We start from the raw sequence: 17,045 nt of genomic DNA, 5'->3' as shown, positions 1-17,045 counted from the left end.
AAACCATCCCTTATGCACTCCAGAAAATCCTCCTCCACCGTATTGCTTCCAGTTTGGTTAGCCCAATCTATGTGCATATTAAAGTCACCCATTATAACTGCTGCACCTTTATTGCACGCACCCCTAATTTCCTGTTTGATGCCCTCCCCAACATCACTACTACTGTTTGGAGGTCTGTACACAACTCCCACTAACGTTTTTTGCCCTTTGGTGTTCTGCAGCTCTACCCATATAGATTCCACATCATCCAAGCTAATGTCCTTCCTAACTATTGCCTTAATCTCCTCCTTAACCAGCAATGCTACTCCACCTCCTTTTCCTTTTATTCTATCCTTCCTGAATGTTGAATACCCCTGGATGTTGAGTTCCCAGCCCTGCTCATCCTGGAGCCACGTCTCCGTAATCCCCTCGTCCAAATCATTAATGTACAGTGTAAACAGCTGGGGCCCCAGCACAGAACCTTGCGGTACCCCACTAGTCACTGCCTGCCATTCTGAAAAGTACCCATTTACTCCTACTCTTTGCTTCCTGTCTGCCAACCAGTTCTCAATCCACGTCAACACACTACCCCCAATCCCATGTGCTTTAATTTTGCACATTAATCTCTTGTGTGGGACCTTGTTGAAAGCCTTCTGAAAGTCCAAATACACCACATCAACTGGTTCTCTCTTGTCCACTCTACTGGAAACATCCTCAAAAAATTCCAGAAGATTTGTCAAGCATGATTTCCCTTTCACAAATCCATGCTGACTTGGACCTATCATGTCACCTCTTTCCAAATGCGCTGCTATGACATCCTTAATAATTGATTCCATCATTTACCCACTACCGATGTCAGGCTGACCGGTCTATAATTCCCTGTTTTCTCTCTCCTTTTTTAAAAAGTGGGGTTACATTGGCTACTCTCCACTCCATAGGAACTGATCCAGAGTCTATGGAATGTTGGAAAATGACTGTCAATGCATCCGCTATTTCCAAGGCCACCTCCTTAAGTACTCTGGGATGCAGTCCATCAGGCCCTGGGGATTTATCGGCCTTCAATCCCATCAATTTCCCCAACACAATTTCCTGACTAATAAGGATTTCCCTCAGTTCCTCCCTCTGACCCCTTTTATATCCGGATGGTTGTTTGTGTCCTCTTTAGTGAATACCGAACCAAAGTACTTGTTCAATTGGTCTGCCATTTGTTTGTTCCCCGTTATGACTTCCCCTGATTCTGACTGCAGGGGACCTACGTTTGTCTTTAGTAACCTTTTTCTCTATACATATCTATAGAAGCTTTTGCAGTCCGTCTTAATGTTCCCTGCAAGCTTCCTCTCGTACCCTATTTTCCCTGCCCTAATCAAACCCTTTGTCCTCCTCTGCTGAATTCTAAATTTCTCCCAGTCCCTGGGTTTGCTGCTATTTCTGGCCAATTTGTATGCCAGTTCCTTGGCTTTAATACTATCCCTGATTTCCCTTGATAACCACGGTTGAGCCACCTTCCCTTTTTTATTTTTACGCCAGACAGGGATGTACAACTGCAGTAAGACCTCCCTGCTCCTAAATCCCCCAGCTATGAAGGCCAACATACCATTTGCCTTCTTTACTGGCTGCTGTACCTGCATGCCAACTTTGAATAACGGATGTACCATGACACCCAGGTCTCGTTGCACCTCCCCTTTTCCTAATCTGCCGCCATTCAGATAATATTCTGCCTTCGTATTTTTGCCCCCAGAGTGGATAACCTCACATCTATCCACATCGGCCATGCGTTTGCCCACTCACCTAATCTGTCCAAGTCACCCTGCAGCCTCTTAGTATCCTCCTCACAGCTCACACCGCCACCCAGCTTAGTGCCATCTGCAAACTTGGAGATATTACACTCAATTACTTCATCTAAATCATTAATGTATATTGTAAACAGCTGGGGTCCCAGCACTGAGCCCTGCGACACCCCACTAGTCACTGCCTGCCATTCTGAAAATAACCCGTTTATCCCGACTTTCTGCTTCCTGTCTGCCAACCAGTTCTCTATCCACATCAGTACATTATCCCCAATACCATGTGCTTTAATTTTGCACACCATTCTCTTGTGTGGGACCTTGTCAAAAGCCTTTTGAAAGTCCAAATACACCACATCCACTGGTTCTCCCTTGTCCAATCTACCAGTTACACGCTCAAAAAATTCCAGAAGATTTGTCAAGCGTGATTTCCCTTTCATAAATTCATGCTGACTTGGACCGATCCTGTCACTGCTTTCCAAATGCGCTGCTATTTCATCTTTAGTAATTGATTCCAACATTTTCCCCACTACTGATGTCAGGCTAACCAGTCTATAATTACCCGTTTTCTCTCTCCCTCCTTTCTTAAAAAGTGGTGTTACATTAGCTACCATCCAGTCCATAGGAACTGATCCAGATTCGATAGACTGTTGGAAAATGATCACCAATGCATCCACTATTTCTAGGGCCACTTCCTTAAGTACTCTGGGATGCAGACGATCAGGCCCTGGGGATTTATCGGCCTTCAATCCCATCAATTTCCCAAACACAATTTCCCGCCTAATAAGGATTTCCTTCAGTTCCTCCTTCTCACCAGACCCTCGGTCCCCTAGTATTTCCAGAAGGTTATTTGTGTCTTCCTTCGTGAAGACAGAACCAAAGTATTTGTTTAACTGGTTTGCCATTTCTTTGTTCCCCATTATAAATTCACCTGAATCTGACTGCAAGGGACCTAAGTTTGTCTTTACTAATCTTTTCTCTTCACATATCTATAGAAGCTTTTGCAGTCAGTTTTTATGTTCCCAGCAAGCTTCCTCTCATACTCTATTGTCCCCCTCCTAATTAAACCCTTTGTCCTCCTCTGCTGAATTATAAAATTCTCCCAAGTCCTCAGGTTTGCTGCTTTTTCTGGCCAATTTATATGCCTCTTCCTTGGATTTAACACTATCCTTAATTTCCCTTGTTAGCCACGGTTGAGGCACCTTCCCAGTTTTATTTTTACTCCAGACAGGGATGTACAATTGTTGAAGTTCATCCATGTGATCTTTAAATGTTTACCATTGCCTATCCACCGTCAACCCTTTAAGTATCACTCACAATCTATTCTAGCCAATTCACGTCTCCTACCATCGAAGTTACCTTTCCCCAAGTTCAGGACCCTAGTCTCTGAATTAACTGAGTCACTCTCCATCTTAATGAAGAATTCTACCACATTATGGTCACTCTTCCCCAAGGGGCCTCGCACAACAAGATTGCTAATTAGTCCTTTCTCATTACACATCACCCAGTCTAGGGTGGGCAGCCCTCTAGTTGGTTCCTCGACATATTGGTCTAGAAAACCATCCCTAATACGCTCCAAGAAATCCTTCTCCACCGCATTGCTACCAGTTTGGTTAGCCCAATCAATATGTAGATTAAAGTCGCCGATGATAACTGCTGTACCTTTATTGCACGCATCCCTAATTTGTTGTTTGATTCTGCCCCCAATCTCACTACTACTGTTTGGTCTGTACACAACTCCCACTAGCGTTTTCTGCCTTTTGGTATTCTGTAGCTCCACCCATACTGATTCCACATCATCCAAGCTAATGTCCTTCCTATTGCATTAATTTCCTCTTTAACCAGCAACGCCACCCCACCTCCTTTTTCTTTCTGTCTATCCTTCCTGAATGTTGAATACCCTTGGATGTTGAGTTCGCAGCCTTGGTCACCCTGGAGCCATGTCTCCGTGATGCCAATTACTTCATATCCGTTAACTACTATCTGCGCAGTTATTACGAATACTCCTCGCATTGAGGCACAGAGCCTTCAGGCTTGTCTTTTTAACACACTTTGCTCCTTTTGAATTTTGCTGTAATGTGGCCCTTTTTGCTTTTTGCCTTGGGTTTCTCTGCCCTCCACTTTTACTTCTTTCTATCTTTTGCTTCTGCCCCCATTGTATGATTTTACCAGAATTGAAATGATACAACTATCTGGAAAGATTGAGCAGGCTGGGGCTCTTTAATCTGTAAAATAATAAAAGGAAACCTTATGAAGGTGTTTGTTAGGGTGGACAACAACAACAACTTTTAGTTATATAGCGCCTTTAATGTAGTAAAACATCCCAAGGCACTTCACAGCAGTGTTATAAGACCAAACAAATACATTTGACACCTAGCCACATAAGAAATTATGGCAGATGACTAAAAGCTTGGTCAAAGATAGATTTTAAGGAGCGTCTTAAAGGAGGAAAGCGAGGCGGAGAGGTTTAGTGAGGGAGTCCCAGAGCTTGGGGCCCAGGCAGTTGAAGGCACGGCCACCGATGGTTGAGCAATTATAATCAGGGATGCTCAAGAGGGCAGAATTTGAGAAGCGCAGACATCTTGTGAGGCTTGAAATAGATAGGAAGGGGCGAAGCCATGGAGGGATTTGTAAACAAGATTGGGAATTTTGAAATCGAGGTGTTGCTTAACCAGGAGCCAATGTAGGTCAGCGAGCACAGGGGTGATAGGTGATTGGGATTTGGTGCGAGTTAGAACATGGACTGCCGAGTTTTGGATGACCAAGTTTACGTAGGGTAGAATGTAGGAGGCCAGCCAGGAGTGCTTTGGAGTAGTAAAGTCTAGAGGTAACAAAGGCATAGATGAGGGTTTCAGCGGCAGATGAGCTGAGACAGGGGCAATGTTACGGAGGTGGAAATAGGCGGTTTTAGTTATGCCGTGGATATGTGGCCGAAAGCTCATTTCAGGGTCAAATATGATGCCTAGGTTGCGGACAGTCTGGTTTAGCCTCACATAGATGCTAGGGAACGCAGTTTGTGACGGGGACCAAAGATAATGGTTTCGATCTTCCCAATATTTAATTGGATAACATTTCTGCTCACTGGATGTCGGACATGCAGTCTGACAATTTAGAGACCATGGAGGGGTCGAGAGAAATGGTGGAGAGGCAGAGCTGGATGTCGTCCGCGTACATGTGGAAACTGACTCGTGTTCCAAGGGGCAGCATATAGATGACTCAGACTCAGACTCTTTGCCACTGGACCAAGACCGAGCTCTGTCAAGCCTGTGTGGTGTCTGGTGTGCAACGGCCACCACAAGTTTAAAAAAAAATTCAAGCACAGGCATCTTCCACCCTCCAAGATGTGGTTCGGAATCTGGAATATTAGGTCCTTCATTGAAACATCTGTGAACACATTCCTTTTTGGCGTGGAAGCAAGTCATCCTCTTTTCGAGGGACTGCCTACGATGATGATATAGATGAGAAATAAGAGTGGGCCAAGGATAGATCCTTGGGGACACCAGGGGTAATGATGCGGGAATGGGAACAAAAGCCATTGCAGGAGATTTCTGGCTACAATTAGATCGATAAGAATGGAACCAGGCGACTGCAGTCCCACCCAAGTGGACGATGGTGGAGAGGCATTGGAGGAGGATGGAGTGGTCAACTGTGTCAAAGGCTGCAGACAGGATGAGGAGGGATAGTTTACTTTTGTCACAGTCACAAAGGATGTCATTTTTGACTTTGATGAGAGCCGTTTCGATACTATGGCAGGGGCGGAAACTAGATTGAAGGATTTCAAACATGGAGTTCTGGGAAAGATGGGCACAGTTTTGGGAGACGACAACATGTTGAAGGACTTGAGAGGAAAGGGAGGTTGGAGATGGGGCAGTGCGAAGCAAGCACAATGGTGTTAAGGGATTTTTTTTGAGAGGGGTGATGACCACAGATTTGAGGGAGGGGAACAGTACCTGAGGAGAGAGAACCGTAACCAATGTCGGCTCACATGGGAGCCAGAAAAGGAAGTTGGGTGGTCAGCAGTTTAGTGGGAATAGGGTCAAGGGAGCAGGAAGTGGGTCTCATGGACAAGATGAGCGTGGAGAGGTCAATAGGGGAGATCAGAGAAACTTGAGAAAGATGTGAGTTTAGGGCTAGGGCACGGGGGAACCTTACGGGAAGTTTGGCCTGGTTGGCTAGGGGAAGGAAGGGAATTGGCAGAAGCAGCTGAGGGATGGTCACAATATTTGAGACAAAAGTCCATGAGCTCCTCACACTTGTTGTAGATGAGTGTGGTGGGGAGAAGGATGGAGAAACATGGAATAAATAGTGGGAGGAGACTCATGTGGAGTATAAACATTGGCTTGTTAGGCCAAATGGTCTGTTTCTATACTGTAGATTCCATGTAATTCTATGTATACATTTAACCATCAGGGAAGTTAATCAGTATTTTTAATGCAGTATCACACACAAACTGCTGCTTTGGGAGGTGGGGTTTGGAAAATAATTCAAGTTGTGATCCTGAGGAGCAGGCAACCTACTTTATATTCAGTGTGTTATATTTTCCTACACAATTTACCATATCCCAACACTTCCAATCACAATTCTAGATGGCAGAAATCAATTTCTCCAAATTGCCGTCTGGAAATTACTGCTCTAAATCTGGAAATTGCCGCTCCAGATTTTGACCAGAGTCAGTTTTTCACATCAAACTGTTGCCCATCCAGATCGATGACCGATCTTTAACTTCTTTTCCTTTTTAAAAGATCGGTCAAGTACAAGATCTGAAGAATTTGGAAAGAAAAAATGCGAGGGTAAATATTTATTTTATATCAAAAGTTTTTACTTTTATTGAAAAATTATTGAACATTTATAATATTACGAGTTGAAATTAACCAATATTTAATGTTTACAGGTGTTGACAACCTTCAACAAGACAAGAAAGCATTTTCTAATAGCTCAGAAGGAATTAAACGAGTAATGCTATGTTTTATCTTAAAAGTTATGTGGTACTTAAAATATATTTGACCATTTACTTATGTTTCAAGTATGGTCCTTGTTTTTTCTTTGCAAGCAGTGTACTCTTTTTGATGATCTTAGGTCACTTAATTCATCGTGATGAAATACAACTTTAAATGCACAGTGGAAATGTTACTCATTTTAAATTATTATCCAGTTACCTCAGACCAGTTGATTTGTTTTGTTTCTACTCTAAATTGGAAAGTAAAGTTATGATTATTTACAGGCAAGAAGTACAACTCAAACACTTGCGGAAGGAATATTCTGAACTGAGTCAAAAGAAATCAGATTTGCAGCTTGCGACACAATTCATGACTGGTTTTAAACAGCTGAAGACACAATATATTGAACATAGGAATAAAAACCCTTGTGAGAAAGAAACGGTAAGACTTCTGTTTGTTGTATCCACTTGTGTTGGTCATCTGTCAATGCTGGTTAGTGACTTGATATTCAGACAAGTTCAGGTTCCCTAGAACTTTGCCCATTAGCAGGATTCACATTAATGCCCTGGGAACACACCAGCTATAATGGCAGCTTGCACCTTTATAATGCTTGCACTTCAAAGCCCAAAGCTGCTCCATGAAGGAAGGGATGTTGCCTTTATAGGAGTTAGCAGTGGTGACCAAAGAATTGGTTGAAGAGATGGATTTTGAGAAGGCTTTTAATGCTGTGGAGAGAGGCAGATGATTTAAGAAAGGAAGTTGCTAAATTGTAGGTTTGAAATAATTAAATGGTGGAGTCGAGGAAGAAACCACAGAAGGTCAGAAACAGGATGGGAGGATGTGTAGATGGGATAAGCATGTGGAGGGATATGAAGATGAGGATTTTAAGTTTGGTATGTTTGGGAGATCAACGAGGATGGCGATGATAGATGAGCATGGCTTAATGAAGATGTGGGGGTGGACTTTGAGAGAGAGCAGAGCGCTTGTATTTATAGATATCTTTCAGATCTCCCATGATGACGCACATAGGAAAACACTAAATAGAGTATTCAGGTTGAGCAGTAAGTTTGGCTGCTTCAGAAGTGGGAGGATAATTAAACAAGGTTGAAAAAGGAAAGCAAATGGAGAGGGTGGGAAAAACAAATGGAGGGGGGAATGGGGCATGGATTAACTGGGGAAGAGGAGAAGCAGTGGCAAAGAACACTTTCAGGGGGAGAGGGAGGCTGGTGACCACTCTCATTGGCGAGAGAGGGAGGAGGAATAAGGAGGCCAAGGCCAAAAGGCCCAGAGAAGCTCCATGCTACTCTGCTGTTGAGACAGCAAGGTTCAGTGAGTTGCCAAGAAACTGCTGACTATTTATAAAAATCCGTGGGTCACTCACTGAATTGTTGGGTCAGGACAATGTCAGTTGTGATGGGGCCTTCTTGAAAGATCCACTGAATCTATGGCAGCCCAAATGGAAATGAGACAATACATAAAGAAGCTCAAGTATTTGAGGGAGGCAGTGAAAGAGAAGGGACAAATGTTTTGGCTCCATCCTACAAGTCTTATCAATGGCATTTTACAACTGGTGACCATTGAGTGGGTCAGGAACGGACACCACTGGCAGCTTCTGATATTTTCCCCCAGTACTTGTTGTTTCTGTTATATTAAAGTAAAATTAATACTGGATTAGAACTAGTGCTAGGAGCCTGTCACATAACATTAGTACACAAGCAAAACACTTACTTACATTGGCACTACAGGTATATGCAGATAATTAAATATATATTTTCCCATTGAAATAGTCTCTCACAGGAGTTTAATATATTTTAAGATGGAATGTTGCAGAAATGTTCATGTATTTATCTGAACCTCCAGTTTGATCTATTCCTCTATTCTAATAACAATTTGAGATACATTTGCTTTCTTGTTCCCCAAAAGATACCTCTTCACATTTCTCTACATTGCCTCGTTTGCTCACTCTACTAACCTATTAGTGTCCTAATTTGAATTGATTAATTAATGAGGGTTTTGGATAATGAAGTCATGGCTGCAAACTCATTTCATTTGGAGGGGAGAGAGAACTTAGTTTGGCCCCATTTAGAGCCAGAGTCTCAGATATGGACAGAAACTTGGAGGAGGAATTCATAGAATGCATACGGGATTGTTTCTTAGAACAGTATGTAACAGAACCTACAAGGGAGCAAGCTATCTTGGATCTGGTCCTGTGTAATGAGACAGGAAAAATAAACTATCTCCTAGTAAAAGATCCTCTCGGAATGAGTGATCACAGTATGGTTGAATTTGTAATACAGATTGAGCGTGAGGAAGTAGTGTCAGAAACGAGCGTACTATGCTTAAACAAAGGGGACTACAGTGGGATGAGGACATAGAAACATAGAAAATAGGTGCAGAAGTAGGCCATTCGGCCCTTCTAGCCTGCACCGCCATTCAATGAGTTCATGGCTGAACATGCAACTTCAGTACCCCATTCCTGCTTTCTCACCATACCCCTTGATTCCCCTAGTAGTAAGGACTTCATCTAACTCCTTTTTGAATATATTTAGTGAATTGGCCTCAACAACTTTCTGTGGTAGAGAATTCCACAGGTTCACCACTCTCTGGGTGAAGAAATTCCTCCTCATCTCGGTCCTAAATGGCTTCCCCCTTATCCTTAGACTGTGTCCCCTGGTTCTGGACTTCCCCAACATTGGGAACATTCTTCCTGCATCTAACCTGTCTAACCCCGTCAGAATTTTAAACGTTTCTATGAGGTCCCCTCTCATTCTTCTGAACTCCAGTGAATACAAGCCCAGTTGATCCAGTCTTTCTTGATAGGTCAGTCCCGCCATCCCGGGAATCAGTCTGGTGAACCTTCGCTGCACTCCCTCAATAGCAAGAATGTCCTTCCTCAGGTTAGGAGACCAAAACTGTACACAATACTCCAGGTGTGGCCTCACCAAGGCCCTGTACAATTGTAGCAACACCTCCCTGCCCCTGTACTCAAATCCCCTCGCTACGAAGGCCAACATGCCATTTGCTTTCTTAACCGCCTGCTGTACCTGCATGCCAACCTTCAATGACTGATGTACCATGACACCCAGGTCTCTTTGCACCTCCCCTTTTCCTAATCTGTCACCATTCAGATAATAGTCTGTCTCTCTGTTTTTACCACCAAAGTGGATAACCTCACATTTATCCACATTATACTTAATCTGCCATGCATTTGCCCACTCACCTAACCTATCCAAGTCGCTCTGCAGCCTCATAGAATCCTCCTTGCAGCTCACACTGCCACCCAATTTAGTGTCATCCGCAAATTTGGAGATACTACATTTAATCCCCTCGTCTAAATCATTAATGTACAGTGTAAACAGCTGGGGCCCTAGCACAGAACCTTGCGGTACCCCACTAGTCACTGCCTGCCATTCTGAAAAGTCCCCATTTACTCCTACTCTTTGCTTCCTGTCTGACAACCAGTTCTCAATCCATGTCAGCACACTACCCCCAATCCCATGTGCTTTAACTTTGCACATTAATCTCTTGTGTGGGACCTTGTCGAAAGCCTTCTGAAAGTCCAAATATACCATATCAACTGGTTCTCCCTTGTCCACTCGACTGGAAACATCCTCAAAAAATTCCAGAAGATTTGTCAAGCATGATTTCCCTTTCACAAATCCATGCTGACTTGGACCTATCATATTACCTCTTTCCAAATGCACTGCTATGACATCCTTAATAATTGATTCCATCATTTTACCCACTACTGATGTCAGGCTGACCGGTCTATAATTCCCTGTTTTCTCTCTCCCTCCTTTTTTAAAAAGTGGGGTTACATTGGCTACCCTCCACTCCATAGGAACTGATCCAGAGTCAATGGAATGTTGGAAAATGACTTTCAATGCATCCACTATTTCCAAGGCCACCTCCTTAAGTACTCTGGGATGCAGGCCCTGGGGATTTATCGGCCTTCAATCCCATCAATTTCCCCAACACAATTTCCTGACTAATAAGGATTTCCCTCAGTTCCTCCTCCTTACTAGACCCTCCGACCCCTTTTATATCCGGAAGGTTGTTTGTGTCCTCTTCAGTGAATACCGAACCAAAGTACTTGTTCAGTTGGTCCGCCATTTCTTTGTTCCCCGTTATGATTTCCCCTGATTCTGACTGCAGGGGACCTACGTTTGTCTTTACTAACAGAGTTGGCTAAAGTAGACTGGGAACACAGACTAAACGGTGGAACAGTGGAGGACTTTTAAGGAGCTCTTTCATAGAGCGCAACACATATATATTCCAGTGAAAAAGAAGGGCGGTAAGAGAAAGGATAACCAGCCGTGGATAACCAAGGAAATAAAGGAGAGTATCAAATCAAAGTCCAATGCGTATAAGGTGGCCACGGTTAGTGGGAAACTAGAGGATTGGGAAAATTTTAAACAGCAAAGAATGACTAAAAAAGCAATAAAGAAAGGAAAGATAGATTACGAAGGTAAACTTGCGCAAAACATAAAAACAGATAGTAAAAGCTTTTACAGATATATAAAACGGAAAAGAGTGACTAAAGTGAATGTTGGTCCCTTAGAAGATGAGAAGGGGGATTTAATAATGGGAAATGTGGAAATGGCTGAGACCGTAAACAATTATTTTGCTTCGGTCTTCACAGTGGAAGACACAAAAAACATGCCAAAAATTGCTGGTCACAGGAATGTGGGAAGGGAGAACCTTGAGACAATCACTATCACTAGGGGGGTAGTGCTGGACAGGCTAATGGGACTCAAGGTAGACAAGTCCCCTGGTCCTGATGAAATGCATCCCAGGGTATTAAAAGAGATGGCGGAAGTTATAGCAGATGCATTCGTTATAATCTACCAAAATTCTCTGGACTCTGGGGAGGTACCAGCGGATTGGAAAGCAGCTAATGTAACTCCTCTGTTTAAAAAAGGGGGCAGACAAAAGGCAGGTAACTATAGGCCGGTTAGTTTAACATCTATAGTGGGGAAAATGTTTGAAACTATCATTAAGGAAGAAATAGCGGGACATCTGGATAGGAATAGTGCAATCAAGCAGACGCAGCATGGATTCATGAAGGGGAAATCATGTTTAACTAATTTACTGGAATTCTTTGAGGATATAACGAGCATGGTGGATAGAGGTGTATTTAGATTTCCAAAAGGCATTCGATAAGGTGCCACACAAAAGGTTACTGCAGAAGATAAAGGTACGCGGAGTCAGAGGAAATGTATTAGCATGGATAGAGAATTGGCTGGTGAACAGAAAGCAGAGAGTCTGGATAAATGGGTCCTTTACGGGATGGAAATCTGTGGTTAGTGGTGTGCCACAGGGATCGGTGCTGGGACCACAACTGTTTACAATATACAGAGATGACCTGGAAGAGGGGACAGAGTGTAGTGTAACAAAATTTGCAGATGACACAAAGATTAGTGGGAAAGCAGGTTGTGTAGAGGACACAGAGAGGCTGCAAAGGGATTTGGATAGGTTAAGCGAATGGGCTAAGGTTTGGCAGATGGAATACAATGTCGGAAAGTGTGAGGTCATCCACCTTGGGGAAAAAAAACAGTAAAAGGGAATATTATTTGAATGGAGAGAAATTACATCATGCTGAGGTGCAGAGGGACCTGGGGGTCCTTGTGCATGAATCCCAAAAAGTTAGTTTGCAGGTGCAGCAGATAATCTGGAAGGCGAATGGAATGTTGGCCTTCATTGCGAAAGGGATGGAGTACAAAAGCAGGGAGGTCCTGCTGCAACTGTATAGGGTATTGGTAAGGCCGCACCTGGAGTACTGCGTGCAGTTTTGGTCACCTTACTTAAGGAAGGATATACTGGCTTTGGAGGGGGTACAGAGACAATTCACTAGGCTGATTCTGGAGATGAGGGGGTTACCTTATGATGATAGATTGAGTAGACTGGGTGTTTACTCGTTGGAGTCCAGAAGGATGAAGGGTGATCTTATAGAAACATTTAAAATCATGAAAGGGATAGACAAGATAGAGGCAGAGAGGTTGTTTCCACTGGTAGGGGAGACTAGAAGTAGGGGGCACAGCCTCAAAATACGGGGGAGCCAATTTAAAACCGAGTTGAGAAGGAATTTCTTCTCCCAGAGGGTTGTGAATCTGTGGAATTCTCTGCCCAGGGAAGCAGTTGAGGCTAGCTCATTGAATGTATTCAAGTCACAGATAGATAGATTTTTAACCAATAAGGGAATTAAGGGTTATGGGGAGAGGGCGGTTAAGTGGAGCTGAGTCCACGGCCAGATCAGCCATGATCTTTTTGAATGGCGGAGCAGGCTCGAGGGGCTAGATGGCCTACTCCTGTTCCTAATTCTTATGTTCTTATAACTTGCTTAGTATTAGAGTGCCCCCTAATATTTCTTGATTACAATAAAAGCACATACATTATAGACAGAATTGTCCCAGGTTTTCACTTTTTGTGCATTCTATAAGGCAAAAGGTAAGAATGAAGGCAATTATTTGCATAACAGATTATTCCATTGCTGATTTTCATTTCTTTCTCTCTTTATCTATAGTATGACATTTTTAGCTTTCCTGCTCAGCTGATAGAAGCACGTGGAATTCTGGGAGCAGAAAAACAGCTGCAGATAATAAATACAAAATTACAGCAATCACTGGACAAGAACTAAAGCACAGTTTTATAAAGAGAGCAGCCAAGGTGCCTAGTAATTGCTTTATGGAAGATGAATGATGTAAACTGGCCATTATAGGGTAGATGGTGATTTTGGGGGGCTTTTCGATTGACTGGGCACAACAGATAGAGGAAAAGCAGGCAGAGAGGAGCATGTGCCTGTAAGGAAACCCATCCGATTTGCCAGCCATTTTTGATTAATTTGAGTGGAAAGATTGTGTCGAATCAAGTAGGGGTATGTGCTCCAACCTTCCTGTTTCGATCTGCTTTCTATCCAGAAACAGCAAAATTTATTCCAGGTCTTTTATGGGCATGCATCATCTTTACTGATATGGCTTATATTGATAAAACAAACTTTGTAGTTTATCTTTATTTCATTTCCTAATGTTTCAATACAAATGGCAGTGGAAGAATATATATAGATAGCTGAAAACTTTCCTTTATTTTGTACTACAGAAAGTTACTTGGGTCTCTCATTACCTTAAATTTCATTTTTTGTATAGCAGCAAATATTGTATCAAAATAAAGGTTCTATATACTCAAATGTTTTAGAATCATTTTTTTAGCAAAAGTGATATGTTAAATGTAAAACTTAGGTACAGTTAATAAACAAAAAGCATTCATTTATCATATATAGCCTAGGAGAGAGAAAAAGATAAAACCATGAATCCTGTAAATAGGAGCAAAAGAGCTTTAATGTCCCACGAGAAATATAAACTGGAAATAAATGCTGACTAAGCAGCTGTATAAAATATAAAGATTAATATTTCAGATGAGACCAGTTCGAATCAAGGGTCTTCTCAAAAAATTTCTCTCTCCAGATTTTGTGTTACCCCCTATGTATTTTCATTAGCTTCTATTTCATACCTATACGTGCAGATGCCTCCAATTCCTTCACAGCTGCCAGTAAGTCATTGTCAGACAGTTCTTCAGGCTCCTCACTGCTCAATTTTGACTGTATATCAGGAGCAACATTAAATTCAGTGTCTTCAACAGCTTCTAATAACATTGCATCATCAGTGTTGTCACTAAATGCTGCATCCAGATTTTCCATAAGGGTAGAATTTTGTGTTCGAGACTGCAGCCAAGTGTCACCAAGCTGCAAGTTGGTCCGTGTTGGACATACATTATTTTGACTTGCCTCAATGTTCCCATCTTCATCCATGGTAAAAATAAACTCATTATCCTGGAAGAAAGAGTTAGTTTAATTTAGTTTCAAACAAATTGTATGTTACACGGTCAGGGTAAGCTTATTTTCAGAGGATGTTCAAGGGGAATATTTACATGGTGATAAGTTGGTGTTCCTTTACCTGCTAGTAAGAGAGCGTGCATTTTGTTTCAGCTATTTGAATGAACATTTTATAGAGTGAAACCAGCAATGAAAACATTGTCAGTATGAGCTAATTGTTACATCTGTAAAAGACCAAATACATTTTGCTTAAAATACCGGAGGACAACAAAAACAGATACTGGTCAACATATAAATAGCCTAAAATGAGAAAAGACCATTTGGTCCATTGACTTCATCACACCACTACATTGGATAGCGTACGTGGCCGTAAGTGCCCCACAAGTTCCGTGTTTCTGCACGCACTACGCATGCACAAAAACTCGGAACTTGTGATCTGTCAGCTTGACAGATCATCCGCATCCGCAGGAAATAAACATTCGCTGTCGGAGAGTTGGACTATTTGCCCAACTACTGCCCAGCGAATGCCCACAAAACTCTTACGTGTGGTAAAAGCAGGCATAGGGCCTTTTATCAGTGTATGGGTTTAAATAAATATTAATATAAAATGTTTAAAATCATTTAAACATTCTAAAACCGTTAAAATTAGTTTGTTATTTTTGGCCCCTTTAAAAATGTTTACATTTATTTTTTTTTTAATTAAATTTGTTTTAAATGTTTAAATTGTTTTAATTAATTTTAAACGTGATTTAGATTGTATGAGTTTTTTAAAATGTCATTTCTATTGTGCTTATGGGGATTCTAATCGTGAATGGAATCCCCATAAGCAGAATGGGAATCCCCCTTTTTGATTGGTTGGGCCGGTTCACGTGATCCCAGGGACTCTTGCGCATGCACCCTGGGATATATGGGCATTTACGCATGCATACGCCTGCAGGCTGAGCACTGCAAGAGTCTGAAGATATGGAGGCACCATGTAGCTGCATACTTTTCTTGCGTCTGGGCCTCCAACTGCAATTTCTGGGTCACTAACTCCCATCGTGGACTTTAATTGTATTTTGAATAACACTAGTTTTGCCTCTAGGTAAATTATTCTAATCATTTATCACGAAGTTTTAAATATAATTTTTGTTCATTTTCCATTTTTATCTAACCTTGTTGCACTTCTTATTTATAATATATCTTGTATATTTCTTAGAGAGTTAAGCTTTATATTGGAACAGGAGTAAGCAATTCAGCTCCTCGAGCCTGTTCCGCCAAACTCCATTTACCTGCTTTTGTTCTCTTTCTATCTGCCCCAACAAAAAAATATTAATCTCAGTCTTAAATTTCAATTTGCGCAGTATCCACAGCCTTTTGGGCAAGAGTTCCAGATTTCTATTACCCTTTATGAAATAACGCTTCCTGATTTCACTCTCGAATGTCTGGATTGGAGAATTTTGGCTATGAGGAAAGATTGGAGATGCTGGGTCTGTTTTCTTTGGAACAGAGGAGGCTGAGGGGGAGACCTGATTGAGGTGTATAAAATTATGAGGGGCCTGGATAGGAAGGACCTATTTCCCTCGCAGAGGGGTCAACAACAAGGGGGAATAGATTTAAAGTAATGGGGGGAGGTTTAGAGGAGATATGAGGGGAAATGTCTTTAACTAGAGGGTGATGGGGGTGTGGAACTCATTGCCTGAAAGGGTGGTAGAGGCAGAAAGCCTCACCACATTTTAAAAATATCTGGATGTGCACTTAAAGTGCTGTAATTTACAGGGCTCTGGACCAAGAACTGGAAAGTGGGAGTAGGCTGAATAGCTCTTGCTCAGCCGGCGCAGACACAATGGGCTGAAATGGCCTCCTTCCATGCTGTAAATTTCTATGATTTGTACTCTGTATCCTACCTGCCAACCAATTACTGACCCATGTCACAAGATTGCCTCCAATTCTTTGCGCTTTCATTTTTGCTAATCTCTTGTGCAGAACCTCATCAAATACCTTCCATAGACACCCTGCTAGGCTCGTGATCTCAAAAAATTAAACTACATTTGTCAGACATGATCTACCCATCACAAATCCATGCTGACTCTTTAATAGCTGATATTTGTCCAAGTGGTCAATCACTGTCTTTGATTCCAATAACTTCCCCACAATTGAAGTTACATTGTCTGGTTTCTAGTTACCTTGGTTCTCCCGTTTAAATAATGGAGTGACATTTGCAATTTTCCACTCCAAAGGCAGAAATCCTAAATGTAGAGAGCTTTGGAAAATTCTGACTTGTGCATCTGCAGTTTCTCCACCTATTTTCTTTTGATATCCCGAGGTGGAAACCATCAAGTCCTGGAGATTTGTCTCTCTCCAGTACCCGGAGAAACTTCACTGTCTTCATTACTGTACACTTTCTAAGCCAAGTCGTATGCTCAGTATTCCAAATGTGGTCTGACAGGAATGTCACAAAACCTTGAGTGTTTTATAGGTTTTTTTAAATGGAAATCAACCTTTACATTTCTTCTTCCCTTCCATGTCGTGCTACTA

At 42.1% G+C, this 17,045-nt stretch overlaps 2 protein-coding genes across 8 annotated transcripts in view; one reads left to right on the top strand and one right to left on the bottom strand.

Annotated features, from left to right (window-relative positions):
• Positions 1-13,860, top strand: part of cenpu (centromere protein U) — a 56,399-nt gene extending 42,539 nt beyond the window's left edge. For 3 of the 4 annotated variants that reach the window (XM_070878763.1, XM_070878772.1, XM_070878783.1), the window contains exons 10-13: positions 6,506-6,553; positions 6,655-6,716; positions 6,985-7,141; positions 13,224-13,860. In XM_070878763.1, coding sequence (XP_070734864.1) covers positions 6,506-6,553; positions 6,655-6,716; positions 6,985-7,141; positions 13,224-13,337 — 381 coding nt within the window. In that variant the 3' untranslated portion in view covers positions 13,338-13,860. The remainder of the gene's footprint in view (positions 1-6,505; positions 6,554-6,654; positions 6,717-6,984; positions 7,142-13,223) is intronic. The other variant, XM_070878792.1, reaches the window with a different exon arrangement.
• The window catches only part of primpol (primase and polymerase (DNA-directed)), a 94,015-nt gene continuing 80,962 nt past the window's right edge, over positions 3,993-17,045 (bottom strand). For 3 of the 4 annotated variants that reach the window (XM_070878723.1, XM_070878749.1, XM_070878732.1), the window contains 2 exons: positions 14,207-14,525; positions 6,630-7,425 (listed from right to left, as the gene is read on the bottom strand). In XM_070878723.1, coding sequence (XP_070734824.1) covers positions 7,253-7,425; positions 14,207-14,525 — 492 coding nt within the window. In that variant the 3' untranslated portion in view covers positions 6,630-7,252. Of the gene's footprint in view, positions 6,524-6,629; positions 7,426-14,206; positions 14,526-17,045 lie in introns of those variants that run through there. The other variant, XM_070878740.1, reaches the window with a different exon arrangement.

This window comes from Pristiophorus japonicus, chromosome 1, assembly GCF_044704955.1.
Source record: "Pristiophorus japonicus isolate sPriJap1 chromosome 1, sPriJap1.hap1, whole genome shotgun sequence".
Taxonomy (NCBI): Eukaryota; Metazoa; Chordata; class Chondrichthyes; family Pristiophoridae; genus Pristiophorus; species Pristiophorus japonicus.
Note: the sequence above shows the minus strand (reverse complement) of the source record. Positions and strands in the feature narration are given on the sequence as shown.